The sequence below is a fragment of the Phodopus roborovskii genome, unplaced genomic scaffold, assembly GCF_943737965.1.
Source record: "Phodopus roborovskii unplaced genomic scaffold, PHOROB, whole genome shotgun sequence".
NCBI classification, from domain to species: Eukaryota; Metazoa; Chordata; class Mammalia; order Rodentia; family Cricetidae; genus Phodopus; species Phodopus roborovskii.
Genome location: NW_026126418.1, coordinates 28,951,724 through 28,975,053, shown reverse-complemented (window position 1 = coordinate 28,975,053; position 23,330 = coordinate 28,951,724). Strand labels below are relative to the sequence as shown.

Below are 23,330 nucleotides of genomic sequence, written 5' to 3'. Positions count from 1 at the left end.
TGAGAGCGCGTGAGAGTGGTCTGTGTGGGTATGTGATATGCACACGGAATCCAGGTGCTGGTTCTCCAGGTGGTTGTGAGCCCCCTGTCATGTGTGTCCTGGTTGCCAAACTCAAATCCTCTGTGAGAGCAGCTCACACTTTTAACTGCTGAGCCAACTCTAGCACAAGCATAGGTCTTGTATATGCATATACATGTATATATTTTTCTTTTCATTAGGCAAGAAGTTATGAAATGGAATGGATGGGGCTATAATGATTCCAAGTTCTTCTTCAATAAGAAGGGCCAGGTTGAGCTGACTGGGAAAAGGTAACCCTGCTTTTAAAGTTCATTCTATTCCTTTTTTTCCTGGTAATATGATGTCCCCTCCTCTAAGCAAAAAGTTGCTAGCATTTTGTGACAATTCCTTTATATCTTACATTTTAAATTCTGATTTGCATTGTGATACCTGTATTTTTATATTTTTAAAAGTAAGTTCTAATATAATCATTCATATATTAATATTATCACACTTTTAAAGTAACAGTTAAGCTTGTTATAATTTCTAACTATTTAGTCCATATTCTCATTGCCCTTGTCTTCCAATTGATTTCTATAGATAGTTTTCTGAATCAGGGTTCAAAGAGTCATCCCATGCCACCCCTGGTCCTCCATGCTTTTGATTTATTGAAAGTGACTTTCTGTTTAAGTCTGGTAATTTACATCTGGGTTTGGATTATAATGAAAGATAACACTTTGAGGTTATTAAATTAATTAAGAGCAAAGAGGATATAGTGGTGCTATTAGAGACATTATCTAGGGCAGTGGTTCTCAACCTGGCTAATGCCACGACCCTTTAATATAGTTGCTCATGTTGTGGTGACGCTACCCATAAAATAATCTTGGTTACTGCTTCATAACTACAATTTTGCCACTATTATGAATCATAATATAAATATGTGATGTACAGGATGTCTGATACATGATCCTTGTGAAAGAGTGGTTCAATTCCCAAAGGGGTTGCAGCTCACCAGTTGAGAACTGCTGATCTAGGTAGTAATAAAAGTAGAGAATTTATCTGCTAGTTTTAGAGACTGGAAGATTGCACTACTGCCACTGTGATCAGCATGGGTTGAGAGAAAGGAAGAATGAAGATGTATTCTATAAGCTGTTGAAGGTGGGCATGGGGAAGGTGGGTAGTTGGCATATTCACTTTAGGGGTAGGCAGTTTTCTCCTCTCTCCACAGCTTATACAAGAATAAGTCCCCAAACATGGATCTAGGTACTCTGGAAGTAAATATGTCGTATACAAGCAGTTTTGGTAATAAAACCTTTAGGAACTGCCTGATGATTCCTAGAAGCAGAATATAAACTTCACATTTAAAGATACCTCTCTAGCATTCTTTATCTAATTTGTGTCTTAGGTACCCTCTTAGTGGCCTGGCTTTACCAACTTTGAAAGACTGGATCCAAAACACCCTTGGAGTAAATCTGGAGCATAAAACTACCTCTAAAGTAAGCAAACAATAGTTATAAATGTTCAGTTGTGCTTTTTATGCCTAACCAGTTATCATCATAACTTGTGACATTGTTTGGTACAGTTATCTTTTTGTGAAGCCTATTATACTCATCTTGTTAAAATTTAGTTTTCTGGTGTCAGAGATCTAGATCCTAACCTCAGAATTGACAGATTTATCAGGTATACTTAATTCTCTGTGCTTGGGTGATTCTAAGTTAAGATGAATGAAAAGACTGTCCTGCTTTGTACAGGTGGCAGTGAATGCAAGCTAAATCATTCTTTGAGAGCTGTCGATTTTACAATAAGAGGCTGGTTTTAACATAATAGGCTGATATTAATCTAGGACAAATATGTGCTAATTTAAGGTGAAAATATATTTTAATATTCCATATAATTTTTAGAATGATAGGATACTTGAAGAATTACTAAAATGTGAAAATTTGAATAAGATATTAAGATTTAATTAGTTTTTGTAGTTCTACGTTTCAGAACGTATTGTCAAACATTTTTAAACTGACTTGGTGTCAGTGGCCCATGCCTGAAATCCCAACACTTGGGTGGTAGAGGCAGAAGAATTATAAATTTGAGACCAGCCTGAGCTATATAATGAGGTCCTGTCTTAAGAAAAGAATAAAACCAAACCAAACAAGAAATCTTAAAAAAAAAAAAAAAAGAAAGAAAGAAAGAATACTTAAACTTTATACATATGAAACCAATGAAATATTTGGTGGCATTCCTTCATATTGTCATTATTATTATTGTTACTTTGCTGTGCATGAAGTAGTCATGTCATCTCTCCAATTGGTATTCCAGGCCAGAAAATGTGTGCTGTCTTATATACTATATTCAGCATGTAATTGTCTCTAGGAGTTGGAGCACTTAATACTTTTGTAGAGAACCTGGATTGAGTTCCCAGAGCCCACATGATGGCTCACAGTAGTTTGTAACTGCACTTCTGTTTTTATTAAGTTAAATGGCCAGACACCACATTTGCTGGAATTCTCTTGGTTATTTCCTTTTAGTAACTGCAGAATAAATTTTATGAAGGCAAGACTATACCCTCTCATCCCTCCATCCCCATTAACTCTAATTGCTGTTTCCACAGTGCTTAGAATAATACCTGGCTTTTTGGAGTAAAAATAAATATTTATTTGAACAAATACAGTACCTTAACAGACTTAGAAATGTCAGACATTTTTGTTTATATTTTCTTATGTATTCTTTGTCCCAAATACTGTATTAACTTTCTTTATATTCCATTTTTTTATGTTTGACATGCTCTTAGATGCTTTTCACAAAAATTAGTTTAGCCGTATACATTTGGTTGTTAATCTCTTTAACATGTGAGGAAATTGAGGCTCATGGAAGTTGAATGATATGCACATTGTGGTTTTAACTTTACAGTTGAAGGTTGGGCTTCAAGATACCAGCTGAAATTGAGTACCAACTTTATATTAAGTCATGTGTTTTTATTCATGTATTTTATGTGAATGCTTTGTCTTCATGCACACCAGAAGAAGGAATCTGATTCCTTCTTGTGAGCCACCATGTGGTTGCTGGGAATTGAACTCAAGACCTCTGGAAAAGTAGTCAGCTGCTCTTAACTGCTGAGCCATTTCTCTAGCCCCAAGTCATACATTTTAAAACTGTCCAATAATATAAGAGTTTCTATGCAACATTTTAAAATGGCCATTGAAGAACAGGAGGTGATGAATTCTATCTACAGGTGAAAATTTTCGATGTAAAACACACCTAGTATTTTTATTCTAAACCGAAGGTTTGAGACTTCCCTTTCTTCTCTATTGTTGATGGCAGTCTTTATTGTCAGTTACAAAGGGAGCCATAGAACAAAGAGAAAGCATAGTCTGTCTGTTACACATATTATGGGAGATGATTAACCAAACAATTTGTACTTTGCTTTGTAATTTGGACTCTACTACTGCCTGATACTTTCCTATATAATTATCATATTTTGAATGTTCAAATATTCAAATCAAAGTTTATTATTTAGAAATAAGTCAAACAAATTTTATTTTTTAGGCATCCTTAAATCCTAGTGAAGTACCTCCTTCTATTGTAAATGACAGTTTCCTTCAGGACCTTAAAGAAACGCATATTTCCTACTCACAGGAAGCAGATGATCGAGTGTTCAGAGCTCACGGTAGGTTGCACACACTGGGGATGTTCACATTGGTGCTGCTCACAGTGGTACTCACACTGGGGCTGCTCACACTGGGGCTGCTCACACTGGAACTGCTCACACTGGTGCTGCTCACACTAGGGCTGCTCACACTAGGGCTGCTCACACTGGGGCTGCTCACACTGTGCTGCTCACACTGTGCTGCTCACAGTAGGGCTGCTCACACTGGGACTGCTCATGTTGGATTCCTGTCTTTCTTTAGAATCTTCCTGTAAGTTAAATTGTTTTGCATTTTTCTTTTTAAACCGCAAAACAGGTCATTGTCTTCATGAGATATTTTTGCTCAGGGAAGGGATGTTGGAACGGATTCCTGATATAGTTGTTTGGCCAAGTAAGTTGTTTTTAACTTTTTATATCATTTTAGTATAGTTTGTTTCCAAATATATTATCAGTTCTCTGAGGAATTTTTTAATTTTAATGTGAATTTCTCACTGGTAATGAAGCCTAGTTTTCCTTTGCATGAGGGCAAGTTTTAAGAGAACGTTGCAGTTTGCAGCAATGCATTTTGAGATGTGGCAATCTAAAGCTAATCCAAGATGTGGGATAGTTGTTTCCCTTTGTAGTATGGAGTTCCATATATGTGCATACATGCATACACACCAATGAAATCTATTGAAGTTGTCTTTAAATCTATTTAATCTGAATCTTAATTATACTATATAGAACTTTCCTGATTTGAGATCAAGCAAAGGACCCTTCAGGTAGGGCTTTTTACCATTGTGAACATCAAATAGTGTGGATGTCTTGTTTCAATGCACTCCTGTAACCCATGTTTCCACTGGTGTGTATGCATGTAAAACCCAAAATTTCCATTAGCAAAAATTAACTTTGGGAGCCAGTGAGATGGCTCAGCAGGTAATAGCGCTTGTTTTACAAACATGGCAATCTGAGTTTTATTCCCTGAATTTGATCCCTGGAACCTACATTAAGGGTGGAAGGAGAGAACCAGTTCCACAGAACTGTTCTCTAGTTGTCCACGTATGTGCTCCCCATCATGTACACACACAAACACCATACAGCAACAGTTATTAATTTTGTTTTAATGGAGATGTAGAGATGGCTCAGTGGTCAAAAACATTGACTGCTCTTCCAGAGGACCCAGACTCTATTCCCAGCATCCACAAGGCAGCTTACAACCATCTGTTAACTCTAGTTCCAGGAGATCCAACACCTTTTCTGCCCTCTGTGGGCATTGCATGCACATGATACTCAGGCACACACACAGGCAAAACACTCATACACATGAAATAAAATTGAAAATTAAAAAAAATGTAACTATTATATATCCTTGTAATCCCAGCACTTGGGTGGCAGAGGCAGGAGGATCATGAGTTCCAGGTCATCTTTGGCTGTATTGTGAGCTTAGGATCAGCTTGACTCAAAAGCCAAATCCCGAAGCAAGTGCTCCACTTATTTAGTTAGCATTATTTTCACTGTGCTACATACCAAATTATGAACATCTCAGCTAGGTGCTGAGGATAAGAGGTTGAGAAGAAAAATCCCTGTTCTAAAGTGCAGTGGACTTGGTGAGGAAGGAAAGTAAGTATGTGATACACTGATACATGGAAAAGGATGGTGGTGGTGGGGATGAGGACAACAGTCAAGGAAGGCTCTTACATAAGTTACATTCGTAGACATTTTGCCTTAAATCCCCACCCCCCTTTCTGAGACAAGGTTTTTCTGTGTAGCCCTGGTTGCCCTGGAGCTCACTCTGTAGACCAAATTCAGAGATCTACCTGCCTCTGCCTCTGAGTGCTGGGATTAAAGGTGTGTACCACCATGCCTGGTTTTAACTTTTTTTCAACAGATATCTCTGGTAGTTCTTTAATTATTGTTTCTGTCTCTCTTTCTCCCCCCTTGATCTCTCTCTGTCTCCTTCTCCATCTCTGTATATGATATGGTGTATAATTGTGGATGTATGTGTATGTACCTATGCACATGTGTGCAGAAGCCAGAGCAGGACCATTGATTAACTTTCTGTCTCTTTCTCTTATTGCCTTGAGAGAGAACTCACTATTTCTGCTAAGCTGGCTGGTTACTGAGCTCTCATGATCCATCTACCTTTGCCTTCCACCTGTCCAGGGCTGTAGTTGCAGGCACATTCATCCATTCATGCCTGCCTTTTTGTGTAGGTACTGGAGACTTGATGATCTTAGGTCCTTATGCTTGCAAAGCAAGTGTTCTTATTCATGGAGCCATTCTTAACCCTCATATATTTAAACTACTAATAGTAAGCTGTTATAAGCTTAATCTGAAAGCCTAAAAATAGAGTTTGATTAAAAATTGAAGTTTCATAGAGGAGCATGTTGTTAGCATATTCAAGGCCCCAGGTTTCTTATCCCACAAAGGAACTATTATACAAAGGCTAAGTATTTTTAGCTTTATGTAAACTGAGAAAGATAATTATAACATTTATAACAAGACCTTTGTTTATACAAGTGTGTATCAATTTGTTTCTCCTAACATCTTTCTTTCTCAGGATCTTAGCAGCTAATTTTTCAGTTTCCTTATCTCAAAGCTTTGCCTTGCATGATCTGATGTTCTATGAGACTGATGCTAAGAAATCCCTGCCAGCCATGTTGCTCCCTCCTTAAAGCCTCACTCATATCCCAGTGCCCAGGACAGCTGGATTTGTACCATCTTACTTGGCATATAGTCAGTCACCCACATCAGTTTCTTGTTATTTAGAGACTTAGTTATATACAAAGGAAAGGAATTCATGTGCTACTCTATTTTGTGTAAGAGTTTAGTATTTGCTTAGAAATAAAGGAACATCAGTGCTAAATTTAGTGGGTGAAAATATGAGAAATATGCTATTAACATAGTCTGAATATAGTTATTGATTTCAAGAGGAAATAAAACATCCTTCTGGTTACATAGCTGGCAGTGCCTACCTGACCAAATGATCAAAGTTAAGATTATCAGAAATGAGACAAGTGTTTGATTATACCATGGTGAGAAAGGCATAGCTTCATTCCTGTGAGATGTCCACCAACTGCTTAATTTATGTTTAATCTTAGGGAAGCATGCAGACTTAGAGATTTGCTTGAAATAACTGCCTGAAGTTCCTCAGAAGTGTCATTGTCTTGAAAGTCAAAAATAGATATGGAAATGTCTATTTAGAGAAAACTAATAAGATGTCACAAATAGAAACAGTATGTGATTCTAGGTTTAATCCTGATCCAGAAAGGAATGTTAGTGGGGTATTGGAGGAGGGGCTATAGATTGTTTGTTTTTGTCAGTGTTAAATGATTGGTTTTTTTTTTTTTTTTTGATAGACCTTCCTTGTATGAGATGATAATGTTTGAGAATGTGACATGAAAAACATTTTTAATATAATTTTTAAAGTCTGAAATTGATAGAAATACAGAGTTGAAAATAATCTGTCGTTTAAAACAGCCATCTAACATGGTATGAGTAAATAAGGAAAAAGTTCAAATGCTCAAGAACTTTATTGACCCTTATTTTATAAGAATATGCAGATTTTATTTTTTAAATTTTTTGTCTTTTTTCTTTTTTTCTTTTGTTGTTGTTTTTCAAGGCTGGCCTCAAACTCATTGAGATCTACCTGCCTCTGCTTCCTGAGTGCTGGGATTAAAAGTGTGCGCTACCACTGCTCGGCTAAGAAGAATATGCAGATTTTATTTATGTGCCTATAGTTAATACCTTTTTCTTTTTTCAACAGCGTGTCATGATGATGTAGTTAAGATTGTGAATCTAGCATGCAAATATAACCTTTGTATCATACCGATTGGTGGTAAGTATTGTGTTTTTAAATTTTTAATGTTTAAATTTGTTCTATTTAAAATTTTTGTGTTCTTAATTGTGTTCCCTTGAATACAAACATTATAATTATAAGCAGTTATAAAGAATTGGCTTATAATGATCTTTTGTGTTAAAGTAGGTCTGCCTACACTGCCTGAGCTGTTGTTTGCCTGTAATTAATGTTCTTTTCCATTATGTATTGTAGTTGAAGGTGTGCTTTAATACAAAATATGAAAATGTTTAGTAATTTTTTTAACCTGTATATTTGTGGGGAATCATTTTATTTTTCTAAGGCAAAATGTAAATGTGCCCATTTTCAGCTTTGGAGCCCCAGAGTGATCAGGAACACTCTAAGAATTAAAAGTTCATCAGTGCATTGATATCTAGTCAGTTTCTCTGACTGTATAAAGCTATTACCTTTGATCTTAAAGTAAACTGATCTTTTGAGTTGACTGCATGATTTTAATAAGTAAACCAAAGGAAATTACCTTCACTCACTGTATTGGCATTGGTGAATGGAAATCAAACCTCAGCAGTCCTAGGAACCCCAGACTCTCTCTCCAGCTGATACTGTTCCTTCAGTTAGTGAAGAGAGGCACCATAGTGCCACTTGTGAATTTTTCTTTAATTACAAATGATGTTATAAGCAAGTGATTGTTACACACAGTTGGTGTGTTTGCAACTAACAACCTTGAAATTAAACTGCTGTGTACAGATTACTTCTTGTGGAAATTGAATTGTAGAGGTTTCATCTCTACAAAAACTGTATAGAAATAGCAACTTAAATTTTATTTTGATATGGGATGATACAGATATAGTTAAAACTTAAAATATTGTATTATTCTTTGTTTAGAAAGCTTTTATCCTTTGACAAATTATATTAAAAGGAAATAGGACTTCATTGTTTTTTAAATACTTCTTCATATTGTTAACCTGTTTTACCATCAATTTTCACTAAAGAATATGAAGATTTATTTTTAGATATCATGATCTGGGCATTTAACTTTTTAATTTATTGAAGCTTTTTGTGTAAGACTTTAACAGAAAGACAGTCATGTGATTATGATAGTAAGGAGTTGATTGTGCTTCTGGTTGTTCAGAACTTGTCCTTTTTCCTTTAAGCTATCTCTCCTCAGTGACTGTTAGCTTAGATCTTGTCTTATGTTTTTGGAGTTCTACAAATTGGTAGGGCTTTCCATGAGTGTGTCATTCCAGGGATGGAGCCATAGCCCATTGCTTTCAGTTCCATAGTAGTCTGCATTTGAAATTTAGCATAAAATAAAGGTGACTTTGCTTTTAGTGTGTTAGTTTTTACAAAGTAGAAATAGATGTCAGTGCTAGCAGGCCCATTGTGATCTCTGTACTAGGGATTTGTTCCAGAAATGTAGTGGAAGCAAAATATTTAGACATAAAGTTTTTGTCTCCTGTTTTGACAGGAGGAACAAGTGTGTCATATGGCTTGATGTGTCCTGCAGATGAGACAAGAACAATAATTTCTTTGGACACTTCACAAATGGTAAATGATATTCTAAGACATCTTTGGGGTTGTTTTTGTTAAAACATCATTTTCTTAATACTGAATTTTAGTTTCATGTTCAGGTAATTAGAACTAGGTTCCCTTGTTCTAAAATATAGATCTTGGTACTGTACTGCCAAATTAGCATGAAAAATGTGATTTTGAAGCTTGAGACAGTGGACACTTGATGTCTATTATTGTAAAGACACCATTATTAGTTATGAGTAATTTGAGTACTGCATACCTACTTGCCTCTCAGACTTAACCCAGTGCTTTTGCACCTTTGCTGGTGATAAGTGGAAGAGCTAGTTTTTATAAGGTCTGAAAGCTGGACAGTGTTCACACTTTAATCCAGGTTGAATTCTACTTTCATACATCAATAGTAATCCTGAGTAGCAACCTTGTGTGAACTTTTTAATCTGAATCTTCTTTGCACATCAAGGTAGAGGGAACAGAATACCTCTGCTCAGAGTGAACAGCTACTAATGTTCTGTTACATTTGCTCTCCTTTCTTTTCTAGGACTTAAAAACAAATCCTGATGTGCTACTTTATGTCTGTTTGTCTCTTTTAAAAATGGCCCTTTTCTTATGTAACTGTTGTGTATTTTATCACTCTTGTCAAGTCACACTCAATAGTCCACGCCTGTGTTTATAGGTGTCTTTACGATAGTTGATTAGTTCTAATGGCACTCTTAAAAAGGGCCTTGTTAACTTTTTGTTTCTCTTTAGGTGTCATTTTATCTGACAGTGTACTTTCCCTTTTCCCAGCATTCCTGACTTTTGAAAAGAACTAGGCTGTTTATAGTATGGAATGATTAGTTTTGAATTCATCTACTGTCTTCCTTGGTGTCATTTAATTTTTCTTCTTGCCCCTGGATCTGTCTAGTTAGATTTCATCCTCCTTCCCTCCCGTCTCCACTCCTCCGTGCTTCCCTGCCCCTCTCTCTTCCATAGAAAGCTTATCTCTTAGAGATGGCAATCTGTTCTTTAAATACATGTTATTTTACTTAAAAATCAACACATAGTTGTACTGCTTTGGGATTATTTTGAAACATACTTACTTTGGGTAATGGTCAAATCAGTAGTTAGTGCACCTATGGCTTTGTTGTATATAATATTGGGAAAGATAGTGACTAAACTCGATAGTAACTGCCTCATTGCATTATAACACGGTTTAAGAAATGACAGTTTTTTTTCAAGCTGGTTTAAGAATAGCTTATTCTGGAATAGACTCTAGAATGTTCTTAGATTTCTGGGTAGTTGCAGATGACCTTAGCTCCTGATCCTCCTGTCTACCTCTGGAAATACAGGTATGCACCACCATCCTGGCTCAATTCCTCTTTTGGAGTGTGAGTCTGGAATAATGTGTTGTGTTTTCTATGTGTGTTTCTTGTTTTTTCCTCAGAATTTTTTTATTATATTTAAATATCTTAGCAGGTGTTTTTTGCCATCCCATTTCCTGATTCTTATATATGATTGCTGTGTTAACAGCAGCACAAATAAATGTTTGCTATATACTGGTTTTAAAATGTGGACCATCCTATTTATTCCCTTAGCAATCCTGTAAGAATATATTGCTACTGTCTACATTTTACAATTGAGGACTCAGTAAGACTAGATAGTTACTTGCCTAAGCTAAGCAGTCACATTTAGTTTAATGTCTGCACAAAGACTGTGTGTATCTATTCCAGCACCTACAAGTGCACTGCTCTTGTTGCAATGTCATGGCATAGAGTAAGAATGGGGGGGGGGGCGCTTACTTCTTTTCTTCCTGATTAGTACCTGAAGCTTTGAATTTGGAAGTTAGGTATTTCCTAAGAAACTGCTAATGACTCAAAGGAATGAGGCTTCTCTTCCTTTATAACAGAACCGGATTCTCTGGGTTGATGAGAACAATCTGACAGCTCACGTAGAGGCTGGGATTACAGGACAAGAGTTGGAAAGACAGGTATGTTACTCTTCAAACAGCTATATTCTCGGTCTGAAGGAAGTACCTTTCACAATACATTGGTCACTTACTGAATCTGCTCAGTTTTTGTTGTGGGTTGAGCTAGGACTGAGAATACAGTAGTGAATGAAAGTATCCTCTGCCCTCAGGGGACTTATATTGGGATAGAAGATTGAAGAAATAGACAATGATTCAGGGTAAGTAAGACTAAGTATGTGTTATCAAATGGGGCCAGGTAGGAAGAACTTGGACCTACATGGCAGCTCACAATCCTCAGCAACTCCACTGCCAGGAGATCCATCACTGGCCTACATGAGTATTGCATTAAATGTGGTACACAAACATACGTGCAGACAAAACAGCCATACACATAAAAATAAATGAATCCCTCCCCAGATTTAAAAATTGATTCTTTAAACTTTTCCAAATATGGTCAAGGTGATTGTAACCAGCTTTTATTACTAAAAATTACAAGTTGAGATTTGTTAGTGACACATCAGTCACTTTGTTCAAACTAGATTATAGTTTATCCCTGAACGTTTAATAAGACATGGAAAATGTGTGGTTGTTAATTTTATCCCCCCCCCCCCAATCCTTTTTTTTTTTTTTTTTTTTGAAATGACTAAATTTGGTCCTCTTGTGACCAATTCTTGAAAAATTTGTTACATTACTAAAAGATTTTTGAAGTATTAAAAGTGTCACTTATGAGTAGTTTTTAGTGAAGTTATATTTGGAGAAATTCAACAGCTAGCAAATACCAACAACTGCCCAGCTGAGAGCTTATTTCCAGGGTCTGAAAAGTAATTAACTTAAAGTCGAGCAGGTTTGTTGAGGTATTGTCAGAGATATTCAAACAAACCAATACTTTATATAACAAAGATAAAGGATTTATTAATTATTGCAGTTTCTAGTGAACTTTGATAATGTTCAATGAAAAACATCTAGAAGGCCCTGGATTGGTCTTCCATTAGCTTGAATGAGAAACTTTATCGACAGCCATTTTCTTTAACAAAAAAGAATGGCCTTTTAGGCCTCCAGTTTTAGATCCTTTATTATAGCCTTTGATGTAGTATTTTAACCTTTTTAAGTTTTCTAAGTTCTCCTTTTTTTAAAGGTTAAAATTGAAATTCAAGAAACATATCTACTTGAAATTTAAATGACATTTCTCTCTAGTAGGTGATTCTGAGGTTTTACCTGCTAGTTTATTTCTCTTACTGTGACACAGATCTTCCTGTGCCTACAGTGGCTGTCACAGTTGGACCTGTAGCTATCTTCATCAGATCCCTTCTAGTTAAACTCTACCTCAGCTGAGACAACTAGCTTCAAGTGTCCTGTTCACTCCTCAGAGAAGGTTTAAAATGACACAGACACACAGTTGAATAGCAGATTTTAATTTCTTGAACTTGCAGATTACATTAGTTTTTAATGTGGTTAAATGTTATGGTACATCACTAACATACCAGTTACGGATTTTGGGGTTTTCTTGGGATTTACTAAATCTTTGACGCCTTTTTTATCTAATAGTCTTGGGTATGTATGTTTAAGCTTTTTCTTTCCAGAGATAACATTACTAATAGTTTCATAGTGTATTGTTTTGTTTTTGTTTCAAGTAGCTACTAGATGTGTGTGATCTCGGGCAGGCTACTAACCTTTATGTTTCAGAATCTTCATCTATGAATAGTAATGTTACCTCTCAAGGTTTTCACTAAAATGAACTTTGTTAATAATGTAACATTTAGAACTTTATTCCATTAATTTTATCAAACATTATTTACTTCATTCAGGTACACTGAACTTTATTACTTTTATAGCTGAAGATTTCCAAACTTGTCCTTGGTGCTGATTTTTGCCCCAAACTTTAGATGACCATATCCAGTTCCTGGCTGTACTCTCTCCTTGGTTGTGTAATAAGAATTGCAAACTCGGCATTATAAAAGCTGAAGTTTAGTGACAAAGTTTGTAGTCATCTCTCAAATATTATTTTGTAGACCCTCAGGTCTACATTACATTTCTCAGACTTTATACTTACATCCAAGGCCCAATGCACAGCAAATCCATGTTATATCAACCATACTGTGGATTATTTTTGTACATGGTTTATTTTCTAACTCTGCTACCACGTTATACTTTATAGGGCTAGACCCCTATATTTTCACATTAGAGGAGAATTTTAACTCTGAAGTTTCATAAACTTAAATGTCCATTAACTTTTCAGGAATAGTGTCTGGCCACCTCTGTGCTGGCTATTTTTTATGTCAGTTTGTCACAGCTTAGAATCATTTGAGAGTGAGAACTTCATTTGAGAAAATGCCTCCGTAAGCTCAGGCTGTAGGCAAGCCTGCAGGTTATTTTCTTACTTAGTGATTGATGGGAAAGGGCTAGCTCATTGCGGGTGGTAGCATCCTTGGGCTGGTGGTCCTGTGTTCTATACAAAAACAGGCTGAGCAAGCCATGGAGAATAAGCCATTAAGTTTTCTGAATTAGGAATCATGTGTTTTTGTTTTATTTCCCTAATAGTTTCAGTGAGGTGTAGGCATCATAGGATAAATTGCAGTCATCTAAAATGTACATTTGACACTTGATAACCCTGAAGCATCATTACCATCAGGGTGGCAAAACAAACCCCTGTTTAGGTGTTAACATATCTTAGGGATTCATGAATTTTTTTTTATTCTAATTTAGTAAAATTGAAAATAATGTCCATATAGATTGTCTTGAAGATGGAGCTATGGTAGAAATCTAATGCACTGATAATTTTCATTTTAACCTTGCTTTTTTGTGATTGATTATTAAGCCCTTAAAAATACATAAATTGACTAATTAGTGAAAAAAAATAACAAGTGATGTTCTTTCAAGTCTGTCTTCCTGAAGCAAAATTAGAAAATATAATTTATATTGCTGGCATGTGAAGCCTAATTTATTTTTAAGCTAGTGGGCTTCTACAGTTTGGATTACAACTTTCATGCCATATTTATACTTTGATACATGGCCACAGACATCCTCTACATCTCTGCATGACTTACTTGAGAAATAAAGCAGTTGCTGCACTGGATGACTATCAGATGGTCAACACAGATTGATGGGCTCGAGTGCAGGCAGCAGTGAGTATGAGATGGTGGTGTCTGTACCACTTGACAGGAGATGGCCGAGACTTTAAAATGCTTTCAGTAGAATGGCTTTGGTGTTGCTGCAGTAAGAGCATCCATTCAACCGCAGGTGCTGTGCAGATGGTGAAGCCAAGCTAATACAGAAAAATGAGGAACAAGTGACTAATGTACAGGAATGCTTGGTCCACACCACAAGTAAATGATGTTTTTGCATTTGGGAAGCCTAGCCAGATGGCTGTACATTAAAACACACGGCTCCTTGAGAGAATTAAGTATAGGCAATTTGCTCAGATTTTCTGGAGGCCTGCTGCCTTTTATGTTAGGGTAGGGGAGAAAGAAAGATGAAGTGCTGTATTTATTGAAAGTGTTAGGTGAAGTTGGCAGTTATTTGAGTATAACCTGATCTCCATAAGTATTTAAAGTGTCTCTTCAAGGGGTTGGAGCACAAGTAAGCTTCAACTGGCTTTAAAAACAAAATAATGTGAAGAGTAGTGTTTTTTTACCTACGCTTTTTCAGTTTTATGAAGGTTATTTATTCACTGGGCAAAAAGAAAAAAAAAGTTTTCTTTACAGGTTTAATGTTAATGTGTCAAGAATATTAGAAACCAAGTGGAGGAGTAAATGTGTTGAATGCTATGTGAAATGGGACCATTTTTGCTAGTAAAATTTTACATTTTTGCCTTTCAGCTTAAAGAAAGTGGTTATTGTACAGGTCATGAACCAGACTCCCTGGAATTCAGCACTGTGGGAGGATGGATATCCACTCGAGCATCAGGCATGAAGAAAAATATCTATGGCAATATTGAGGACCTGGTAAATTTATTTCTAGTTACTGTCTAATGATGAGTATTTAGAAAATACAATAAAGTATTTAAAGCCTTTAAAAATTAAGGTTCTGACCAGGAGTGGTAAACCTTGTGTTGAAAAGCCTGGATGGATGGATGGGTGGGTGGGTGGGTAGATGGATGGATAGATAAATAGATAAATAAAATATTAAGGATGAAATGGTAAATCTTTCCAAATATATTTGATTATAGTAATACTGATTGTGCATAGTAGAAGCAATTAAAAGATATGATTGTGGTCATATTTAAGGATGTCCTTTTAAGAGTGACTAATATTTAAGATTTGTAGTCGTTTCATAGTACCTAACTTATAAAATATGCAAATAAGTATTTTACAAGTCCATCAAGAGTTTAGTTGTCATCTTTTTTACCCCCAGGTGATATCATTGTTATTCTTGCTTTAGGAGATTTTACATTTACTTTTCTGAAGTAATTCTTTTTTTCTGTATACAGTTGAACCTTATTAATAATGGTTCTATTGATTATATAGGCTGTCTTATTTAATATGTCCTATACTTCAGGGAGCATGACAGTGCTGTAATTGTGGGTGCCTTATTAAGTGTTGGGTACCATTTGTTGCATTTGTTCGCTTTTCTGGGGGCAAATTGGTTTACCTTTCCCAGCTTCAGTGTTTTCTGTCAAATACAATAATTATATTAGAATTATTATATGGTTAAAGGACATAAAATGAAATTTTCACAGGTCTCAGGTGGTTCATAAGTGTTAATATTTTGATAACATTTAACGTGGCATTTCCATACATTGTCTTGCTATTTATATTTAATCCAGGCTGGCCTAGAATTTGGAATTTTCTTATTTCAATTTCAGTTGCTAGGGTTGCAGACAGGCAATACCATGCTGGATGGTGATAGTACTTTAGAAAAACCTGTGAGGCTGTTTAAGTAATAACTGCTAACATTGTTCTTGCTTAGTTCTTCAAGCCTCAAGTCTCAGGGTTTCTTATTAATACTTCTGTAGGAGTATCAGATTCATTTCATGAGAGACATTAGCTCTTACCAGTCAATACCCAGTATTTTGCAGTCTTTAAAATGCCTCCTATTCTGTAAAAAGTACAGTTTTCTTTTGGTATTAAAACTAAATCCATCTGTAGAGAAAAATAATTTTGGGTTACCATTAGATAATTAAGAGCTTTCTAAGTTGATAGTTGATAGACTATTAAATATATAAATTTAACATTTTTTTTCTAAAGATTTTTAAAGGAGAAAAGATTCTGCATACAATTAGCTCACTTACTACCTAAGTTATTATGTAGCATATTTTGTTTTTAAATTTCTTTGTAACATATTGTATCTTTTGAAACTCATAATTGGCATTGCTTCTATAAAAACTCTAGTAAGGTCAGTATTTTAGTCTTTGTGGCTACAGTAGACTCTTAAAACATTTCAGAGTGTTAATAATTCTTTAATAAAAGTGTAGACTTAAAATATGTAAGTCACGATCCTAGTATCTTGTTTAAACTGTTGGAAAAAATGTTGAAATTATTGTATTCCTCGTTAGCATACAATAGTAAAAGATGTGAGAATTCTGAAGGGCATCACAACTATTAATGGGTGATGTTTTATTAAAAAGGTAAATGAATGTGTTGCAAGTGCAGACATGGATTTAACATTTCCCTGGAGTTTACACTGTGTATTGTATTAAACAGGTGGTTCATATGAAAATGGTAACACCTAGAGGAATAATAGAGAAAAGCTCCCAAGGACCTCGTATGTCAACAGGCCCTGATATCCATCACTTCATCATGGGATCTGAAGGTTGGTGTAATTGTAAAGTTGTTAGGAAAATATATAGGCTAATGACTTAATTTGGGAAAATCTGTGGTATGTGATATCAGGTCTTTGAAAGAAAGGCAAACTTTATAATTTTAAAGAATAATTTTTTATGATTTTCTGTTTTTTAAAGGTTTTTTTTTGTTGTTGATTTTTTTTTGTTTTGTTTTTGTTTGTTTTTTGTTTTTTGTTTTGAGACAGGTTTCTCTGTGTAGCCTGGCTGCCCTAAAATTCACTCTGTAGACCAGGCTGGCCTCAAACTCTCAGAGATCATCTGCCTCTGCCTTGAATGCTAGGATTAAAGGTGTGTGCCACCAAGCCCAGCTTACTTCATGTAGCTTTTAGTAATGAGAACATTATACTAAACGTGTATACTTTACTCTTTTATATTTCTAAAGAGAATGGTCTTTTTGTTCTTATTTTTTCAAAATTTTTAGTGAATCTTAGTAAACACTGGTTAGGGCTTAAATATTTCAATTCTGTATGTTACAGTTTAATCTTGTCACCGTTACCAGGTGAGAGGACTAATGGAGTGTTCTTTTTCTACCTTATTTTTCTGTAAGCATATGTTTTATTACTTAGTATGGTTACTTTAAAAAACTGAAGTTTAAAATTCCATTTATTCATGTATCTTTTAAACTTCTGTTTGTTATTTAAGTTTTTATTTTACAAGCAATATCTATTGCTTGTTTGCTTATTGTTGGATAGACTAGAATGCCATTCTTCAGATCCTTTAAAACATGTAGTTCCTTCTGTTTTGCAAGCTGTTGTGTAAGCACAATGGTAAATGGTGTGAGTAAAGTAAACTTGGGCATGATTTCCAGATTTTTGAATGGGAAAGGGACATTCCTCAAATTCAGAGAAATATGATAAATTAAAGCAAAGTATTTCTAAATTGGCTGGGGGCCTCATTGCTTACTTCAAAAGATAGAGTTTGGAAACATTTAGCTATATTCAAGAATGAAAATGTCATATCCAATCTGTTGTATGCCACGAGGGAGAACAATGACACTTAGGGTTCCAGAAACTTTAATAAATCACCATGTATGTGGAGTTGCAGATTGACTAGGGCTGCAGGACAAGGATTTGGGCACCTTGCTTTTCCTCACAGCCCAGATCAGGAATAGAAGCAGGCTTTATAAGCACAAAACTATAAGCATTTGTTACCAATCAGAAGTCAAAGATTAGGGACTTTTCCTATGAGTTTCACAATTACCTGCCCTCCCTCCCTCCCTCCCTCCCTCCATCCTTGTAGGTCTCTGGACATCCATCCTTGTAGGTCTCTGGACATTTCTCTAGTGTCAGTTTTCTCTTCAAACCTATAATGGCTCCCTCTATTATGGTATCTGTTTTCTTGCTCTCATCTATTTGTCCCCTGACTCAATACTCCTGGTCCCTCATGTTCTCCTCACCTCTACTCTTCTCCCCTCTCTCCATATCCTCTCCAGCAAAAACTGTCTTTGGTGTTTCTGATTTTAGCCATTCTGACAAGAGTAAGATGGTATCTCAGAGTTGCCTTGATTTTCATTTCCCTGATGGCTAAGGATGTTGAGCACTTTCTTAAGTGTTTTTCAGCTATTTTAGATTCCTCTGTTGAGAATTCTCTATTCAGTTCTGTACCCCACTTTGTAATTAGGTTATTTGGTGTTTTGTTGACTAGTTTCTTGAGTTCTTTGTATATTTTGGAGATCAGGCCTCTGTCAGATGTGGGGTTGGTGAAGATCTTTTCCCATTCTGTGGGCTGCCATTTGGTCTTGTCAATTGTGTCCTTTGCCTTAGAGAAGCTTCTCAGTTTCAGGAGGTCCCATTTATTAATTGTCGATCTCAGTGTCTGTGTTACTGGTGTTAATGTTCAGGAAGCGGTCTCCTGTACCAGTTTGTTGAAGGGTGTAGTGAGATAGTTCTGTGGCACTGACCACGCCCATTGGGGGTGGAGCCATGGGCGGAGTGACCTGTGGAAGGAGGTCGGAGGGGGCCAGGAAAGGCGCTCTCTTTCTGGCGTGACTCGGACAGGAAAGGATCGGGTTGAATTTCCTGGTGTTCATCTGTCTAGGTTGTAAGTTATTTCTCCCTGAATAAACATCTATTCGGCCTATTTGTTTATCCTGATCCTTATTTACTGCGTTAGAAGGGTACCTCCCACTTTCTCTTCTAAGAGGTTCAATGTGGCTGGATTTATGTTGTGGTCTTTGATCCATTGGATTTTGTGCATGGTGATAGATAAGGATCTATTTGCAGTCTTTTACATACCATCATCCAGTTATGCCAGCACCATTTGTTGAAGATACTTTCCTCCTTCCATTGTATACTTTTAGCTGTTTTGTCAAAAATCAGGTGTTCGTGGGTATGTGGGTAATATCAGGATTTTTGATTTGATTCAGTTGGTCTACCTGTCTTTTTTTGTGCCAATACCAAGCAGTTTTCAGGAATATAGCTATATAATAGAGCTTGAAGTTGGGAATGGTGATGTCTCCTAAAGTTTCTTTATTGTACAGGTTTGTTTTGGCTATCCTGGTTCTTTTGTTTTTTCATATAAAGTTGACTATTATCTTTTCAAAGTCAGTGAAGAATTGTGCTGGGATTTTGATGGGGATTGCATTGAATCTGTAGCTTGCTTTTGGCAAGATTGCCATTTTTACTATATTTATCTTACCTATCCAAGAGCATGGGAGATCTTTCCATTTTCTGGTGTGTTCTTTAATTTCTTTCTTTAAAGACACAAAGTTCTTGCTATGTAGTGCTTTCACTTGTTTGGTAAGCAATACCTCAAGCCACGTTGTTTGTGGCTGTTGTAAAGGGTGATGGTTCTCTGATTTCTTTCTCAGCCCCTTTATCATCTGTATAAAGTAGGGGTACTGATTTCTTTGAGTTAATCTTGTATCCTGCTAATTTGCTGAAGGTGTTTATCAGCTGTAGGAGTTCCCTGGTAGAGTTTTTTGGGTCGCTTATGTAAATTATCGTATCATCTGCAAATAGTGACATTTTGACTTCTTCCTTTCCAATTTGTATTCTCTTGATCTCCTTTTGTTGTCTTATTGCTCTAGTTAGAACTTCAAATATAATATTGAAGAGATATGGAGAGAGTGGACAGTCTTGTCTTGTTCCTGATTTTAGAGGAATCGCATTAAGCTTCTCTCCATTTAGTTTGATGTTGACTGTTGGTTTACTGTATATTGCTTTTATTATGTTTAGGTATGTTCCTGTTATTTCTGATCTTCAGAACTTTTATCATGAAAGTGTGTTAGATTTTGTCAAAGTCTTCTTCAGCATCTAGTGAGATGATCATATGATTTTTCTTTTTCTGTTTTTTTATATGGTGGATTACATTGATAGATTTTCGTATGTTGAATCATCCCTCCATCATTGGGATGAAGCCTACTTGGTCATGGTGGATGATTTCCCTGATGTATTCTTGGATTCAGTGTGCTAGTATTTTATTGAGTATTTTTGCATCAATGTTCATGAGGGATATTGGTCTATAGTTCTCTTTCTTAGTTGTGTCTTTGTGTGGCTTGGGTACCAAGATAATTGTAGCCTTGTAAAAAGTTTGGCAATGACCCTTCTGCTTCTGTTGGGTGGAACAATTTGAGGAGTATTGGTATTAGCTTTTCTTTGAATTTCTGGTAGGATTCTGCATTGAAGCCATCTTGCACTGGGCTTTTTTTGGTTGGGAGACTTTTGATGATTTGCTTGTATTTCATTATCTGTAGTAGATTCTTATCTTCTTGTTCGAGTGAGCGACCATCAGGGCTGTAGAGAACTTTATTAGTTTGAAGGCCTTTGGGACCTCTTGACCAACAACTCCACATAAATTAGACAATATTAATTTCTATAGTGAAGTCAGCTTGTATTATAGTAGTGATTGCTCTCATAGACATACGTTCATACCTATCATTTTCCCTTATGATGAAGTTAGATCCTTTTTTACTCATATTTAGTCTGTTTTGTTTTGTTTGATGGTCTTAGAATAGTGTAATAGTCACTTCTTAAAGTGAGTCACTTTTTGAGAATTTTGTGAAGAATTGGTGTGATTCCCTTAAGTGTTTGATCGTTTTCAAAAATGAAGCCATCTGTTCCTTAGATTTTCTTTTTAAATCTCCAGTTTTTCTAAGTACCACTTTTTAAAAATCAGATAAGAGAGAGTAGAGAGGGTGAGAATACACTGCATTGAGTACATCACATACATTTATGAAATTGTCAAAGAACAAATTTAATAAAAGAAAATGTAGGAGTCATAAGAAGGGCTGTAAAATGCTGTCTTCTAGGCATGGCATAGTTATTACAGTCATGAACTTAGTAGTACTGGGTTTGTACAAGACTGGCTCTGTCAGCAATCAGTAATGATTGGCAGGAGTCAGGGAACTCATGGTGTTCTCTATCCCTTGCTTCTGAACTAATGGATATTGGTAGATTCTGGGAGGGAAGAAATTATCTTGAGTTGTACACCACACACACACACACACACACACACACACACACATTGTTTTAATTAAAAGTATAAAAATTAGGGTGTGAGTTCTTTTTTTTTTTTTTTTACAATTTTTTTTTTGGACTGGTTATCCTTTGCTTTATGTCTGATATCCACATATGAGTGAGTATATACTGTGTTTGTCTTTCTGGGTCTAGGTTACCTCCTCAGGATGGTTTTTTCTAGTTCCATCCATTTGCCTGCAAATTTGAAGATGTTATTGTTTTTTTCCACTGAGTAGTGCTCTATTGTGTAAATGTACCACATTTTCTGTATCCATTCTTTGGTTGATGGACATCTTGGTTGTTTCCAGGTTCTTGCTATTATAAATAATGCTGCTGTGAATATAGTTGAGCAGATATCCTTGTGATGTGAATGCACATCCTCTGGGGACATGCCCAAGAGTGGTATTGCTGTGTCTTGAGGTAGATTGATTCCCCATTTTCTAAGAAACAGCCATACTAATTTTCAGAGTGGCTGTACAAGTTTGCACTCCCTCCAGCAATAGAGGAGTGCTCCTCTTACTCCACATTCTCTCTTGCATAATCCACAACCCCAGAGAAGCTAGGTAAAAGGGGGGCCTCTAAGGGACACACTTGGAGAGCCCTAGGAGGGGAAAATAGTTAAGCTATCCTGGGTAAACTGGGAGGTGGGGTAGAAAGGAGGGGATAGGGGATAGGGGATAGGAACATGAGGGATCAAGAAGACCGAATTTGGGGAGAGAGGAGAAGTGCAATGAAAGAGAGATCTTGATAGAGGGAGTCATTATGGGTTAGGGAGAAAGCTGGTGCTAAAGAAATTCCCAGGAATTCACAAGGATGACTTCAGCTAAGACTCCTAGCAATAGTGGGGAGAGGGTGCCTGAACTGGCCTTCCCCTTTAATCAGATTAGTGACCACCCTAATTATCATAGAACTTATATCCAGTAACTGATGGAAGCAGATACAGTGGCTCCCAGCCAAGCACTAGGCTGAGCTCCTGGAGTTCAGTTGAAGAGAGGGAGGTGGGATCATATGAACAAAGTGGGGGGGTGGTCAAGATCATGATGGGAAAGACCACAGAACCTGAACTAGTGGGAGCTCACAGGCTATAGACTGACAGCTTGGGAATCTGCATGGAACTGAACTAGGCCCTCTGAATGTGGGTGACAGTTATATGGCTTGATCTGTTGGGGGCAGGACTGGCTGTGGGACCAGGATCTATCCCAGGTGCATGAACTGGTGTTTTGGAGCCCATTTCGTATGATGTGATTCTTACTCAGCCTTGATACAGGGGCTTGGTCCTTCCTCAGTTTGGTATGCTGTACTTTGTTGACTCCCCAAGAAAGGCCTATTCCTTCTGTGGAATGGATGGGAGGTACGAAGAGGGGATGTGGGAGGGCAGGAGGAGAGAGGGGAACAGGAATTGGTACATAAAATGAAAAATATTTTTTTTTAGATAAAGAAAAAAAATTGACTATTCACAGTTCTTTGCAATTCCTTACAAAAGAATGAAGTCTCTGGAAGCCAGGATCTAGGAAGGAGTCATTGATGAGGAGTATATCTTAAGATAGAGAGTCTAGTAGAACAGTTACTTCTTTTTGAAATGTCATGAGCCCGGCCTTTATTGTTCACATTTTTGTCAGAATTATGATCTTCCAAACTCCTACCAGAATCATCCATCACCTCTGTTCATGACATTCTAGGGTTTCTTTCAACTACCACTTCAGACTCTTCCATATTCTTCTCACAAACTATGTTCAAAAACCTAAGAACTACATGGACAAGTGTATTGTAGCAAAGACCCCATTCCTGTCTTAATTACTTTTCTAATAGTTTAACTAAATACTAGGTGCAAAGCCATTTGAGTGAGGAATGATTTGTATTGGTCACAGAGGGGAAAGTTTGATAATTGGACCTGGCTTACATTCTGGGGCCATGACATGAGACTTCTTGATGATACCCTTCAGAGATCAAGAATTAGAAGGCTTGGGAAGTAATAGGGTCATTCTGTAACTCTCACTACTAGTCTCCCTGTGACATATGTCTTCCAGTGAGGGCCTTCCTCCTAAAGGTTCCATACCCTTCTTAAACAGTACCTCCAGGTGTTCAAATACATGAGCCCGTGGGGGTTGTTTATGTCCAGCTATAATAGGGACATATTTTATATTTTCAGTTTTTGGAAATCTGTTCAAGTTTGTTTTATGACCTAGTTT

General features: G+C 36.5%; 1 protein-coding gene across 1 annotated transcript in view; it reads left to right on the top strand.

The window, feature by feature from the left end:
* Agps (alkylglycerone phosphate synthase) overlaps window positions 1-23,330 on the top strand; it is a 93,698-nt gene that overhangs the window by 20,850 nt on the left and 49,518 nt on the right. Inside the window, exons 2-10 of the mRNA XM_051184430.1 lie at window positions 219-308; window positions 1,403-1,493; window positions 3,538-3,658; window positions 3,954-4,028; window positions 7,383-7,454; window positions 8,899-8,978; window positions 10,846-10,926; window positions 14,721-14,846; window positions 16,545-16,653. Coding sequence (XP_051040387.1) covers window positions 219-308; window positions 1,403-1,493; window positions 3,538-3,658; window positions 3,954-4,028; window positions 7,383-7,454; window positions 8,899-8,978; window positions 10,846-10,926; window positions 14,721-14,846; window positions 16,545-16,653 — 845 coding nt within the window. The remainder of the gene's footprint in view (window positions 1-218; window positions 309-1,402; window positions 1,494-3,537; window positions 3,659-3,953; window positions 4,029-7,382; window positions 7,455-8,898; window positions 8,979-10,845; window positions 10,927-14,720; window positions 14,847-16,544; window positions 16,654-23,330) is intronic.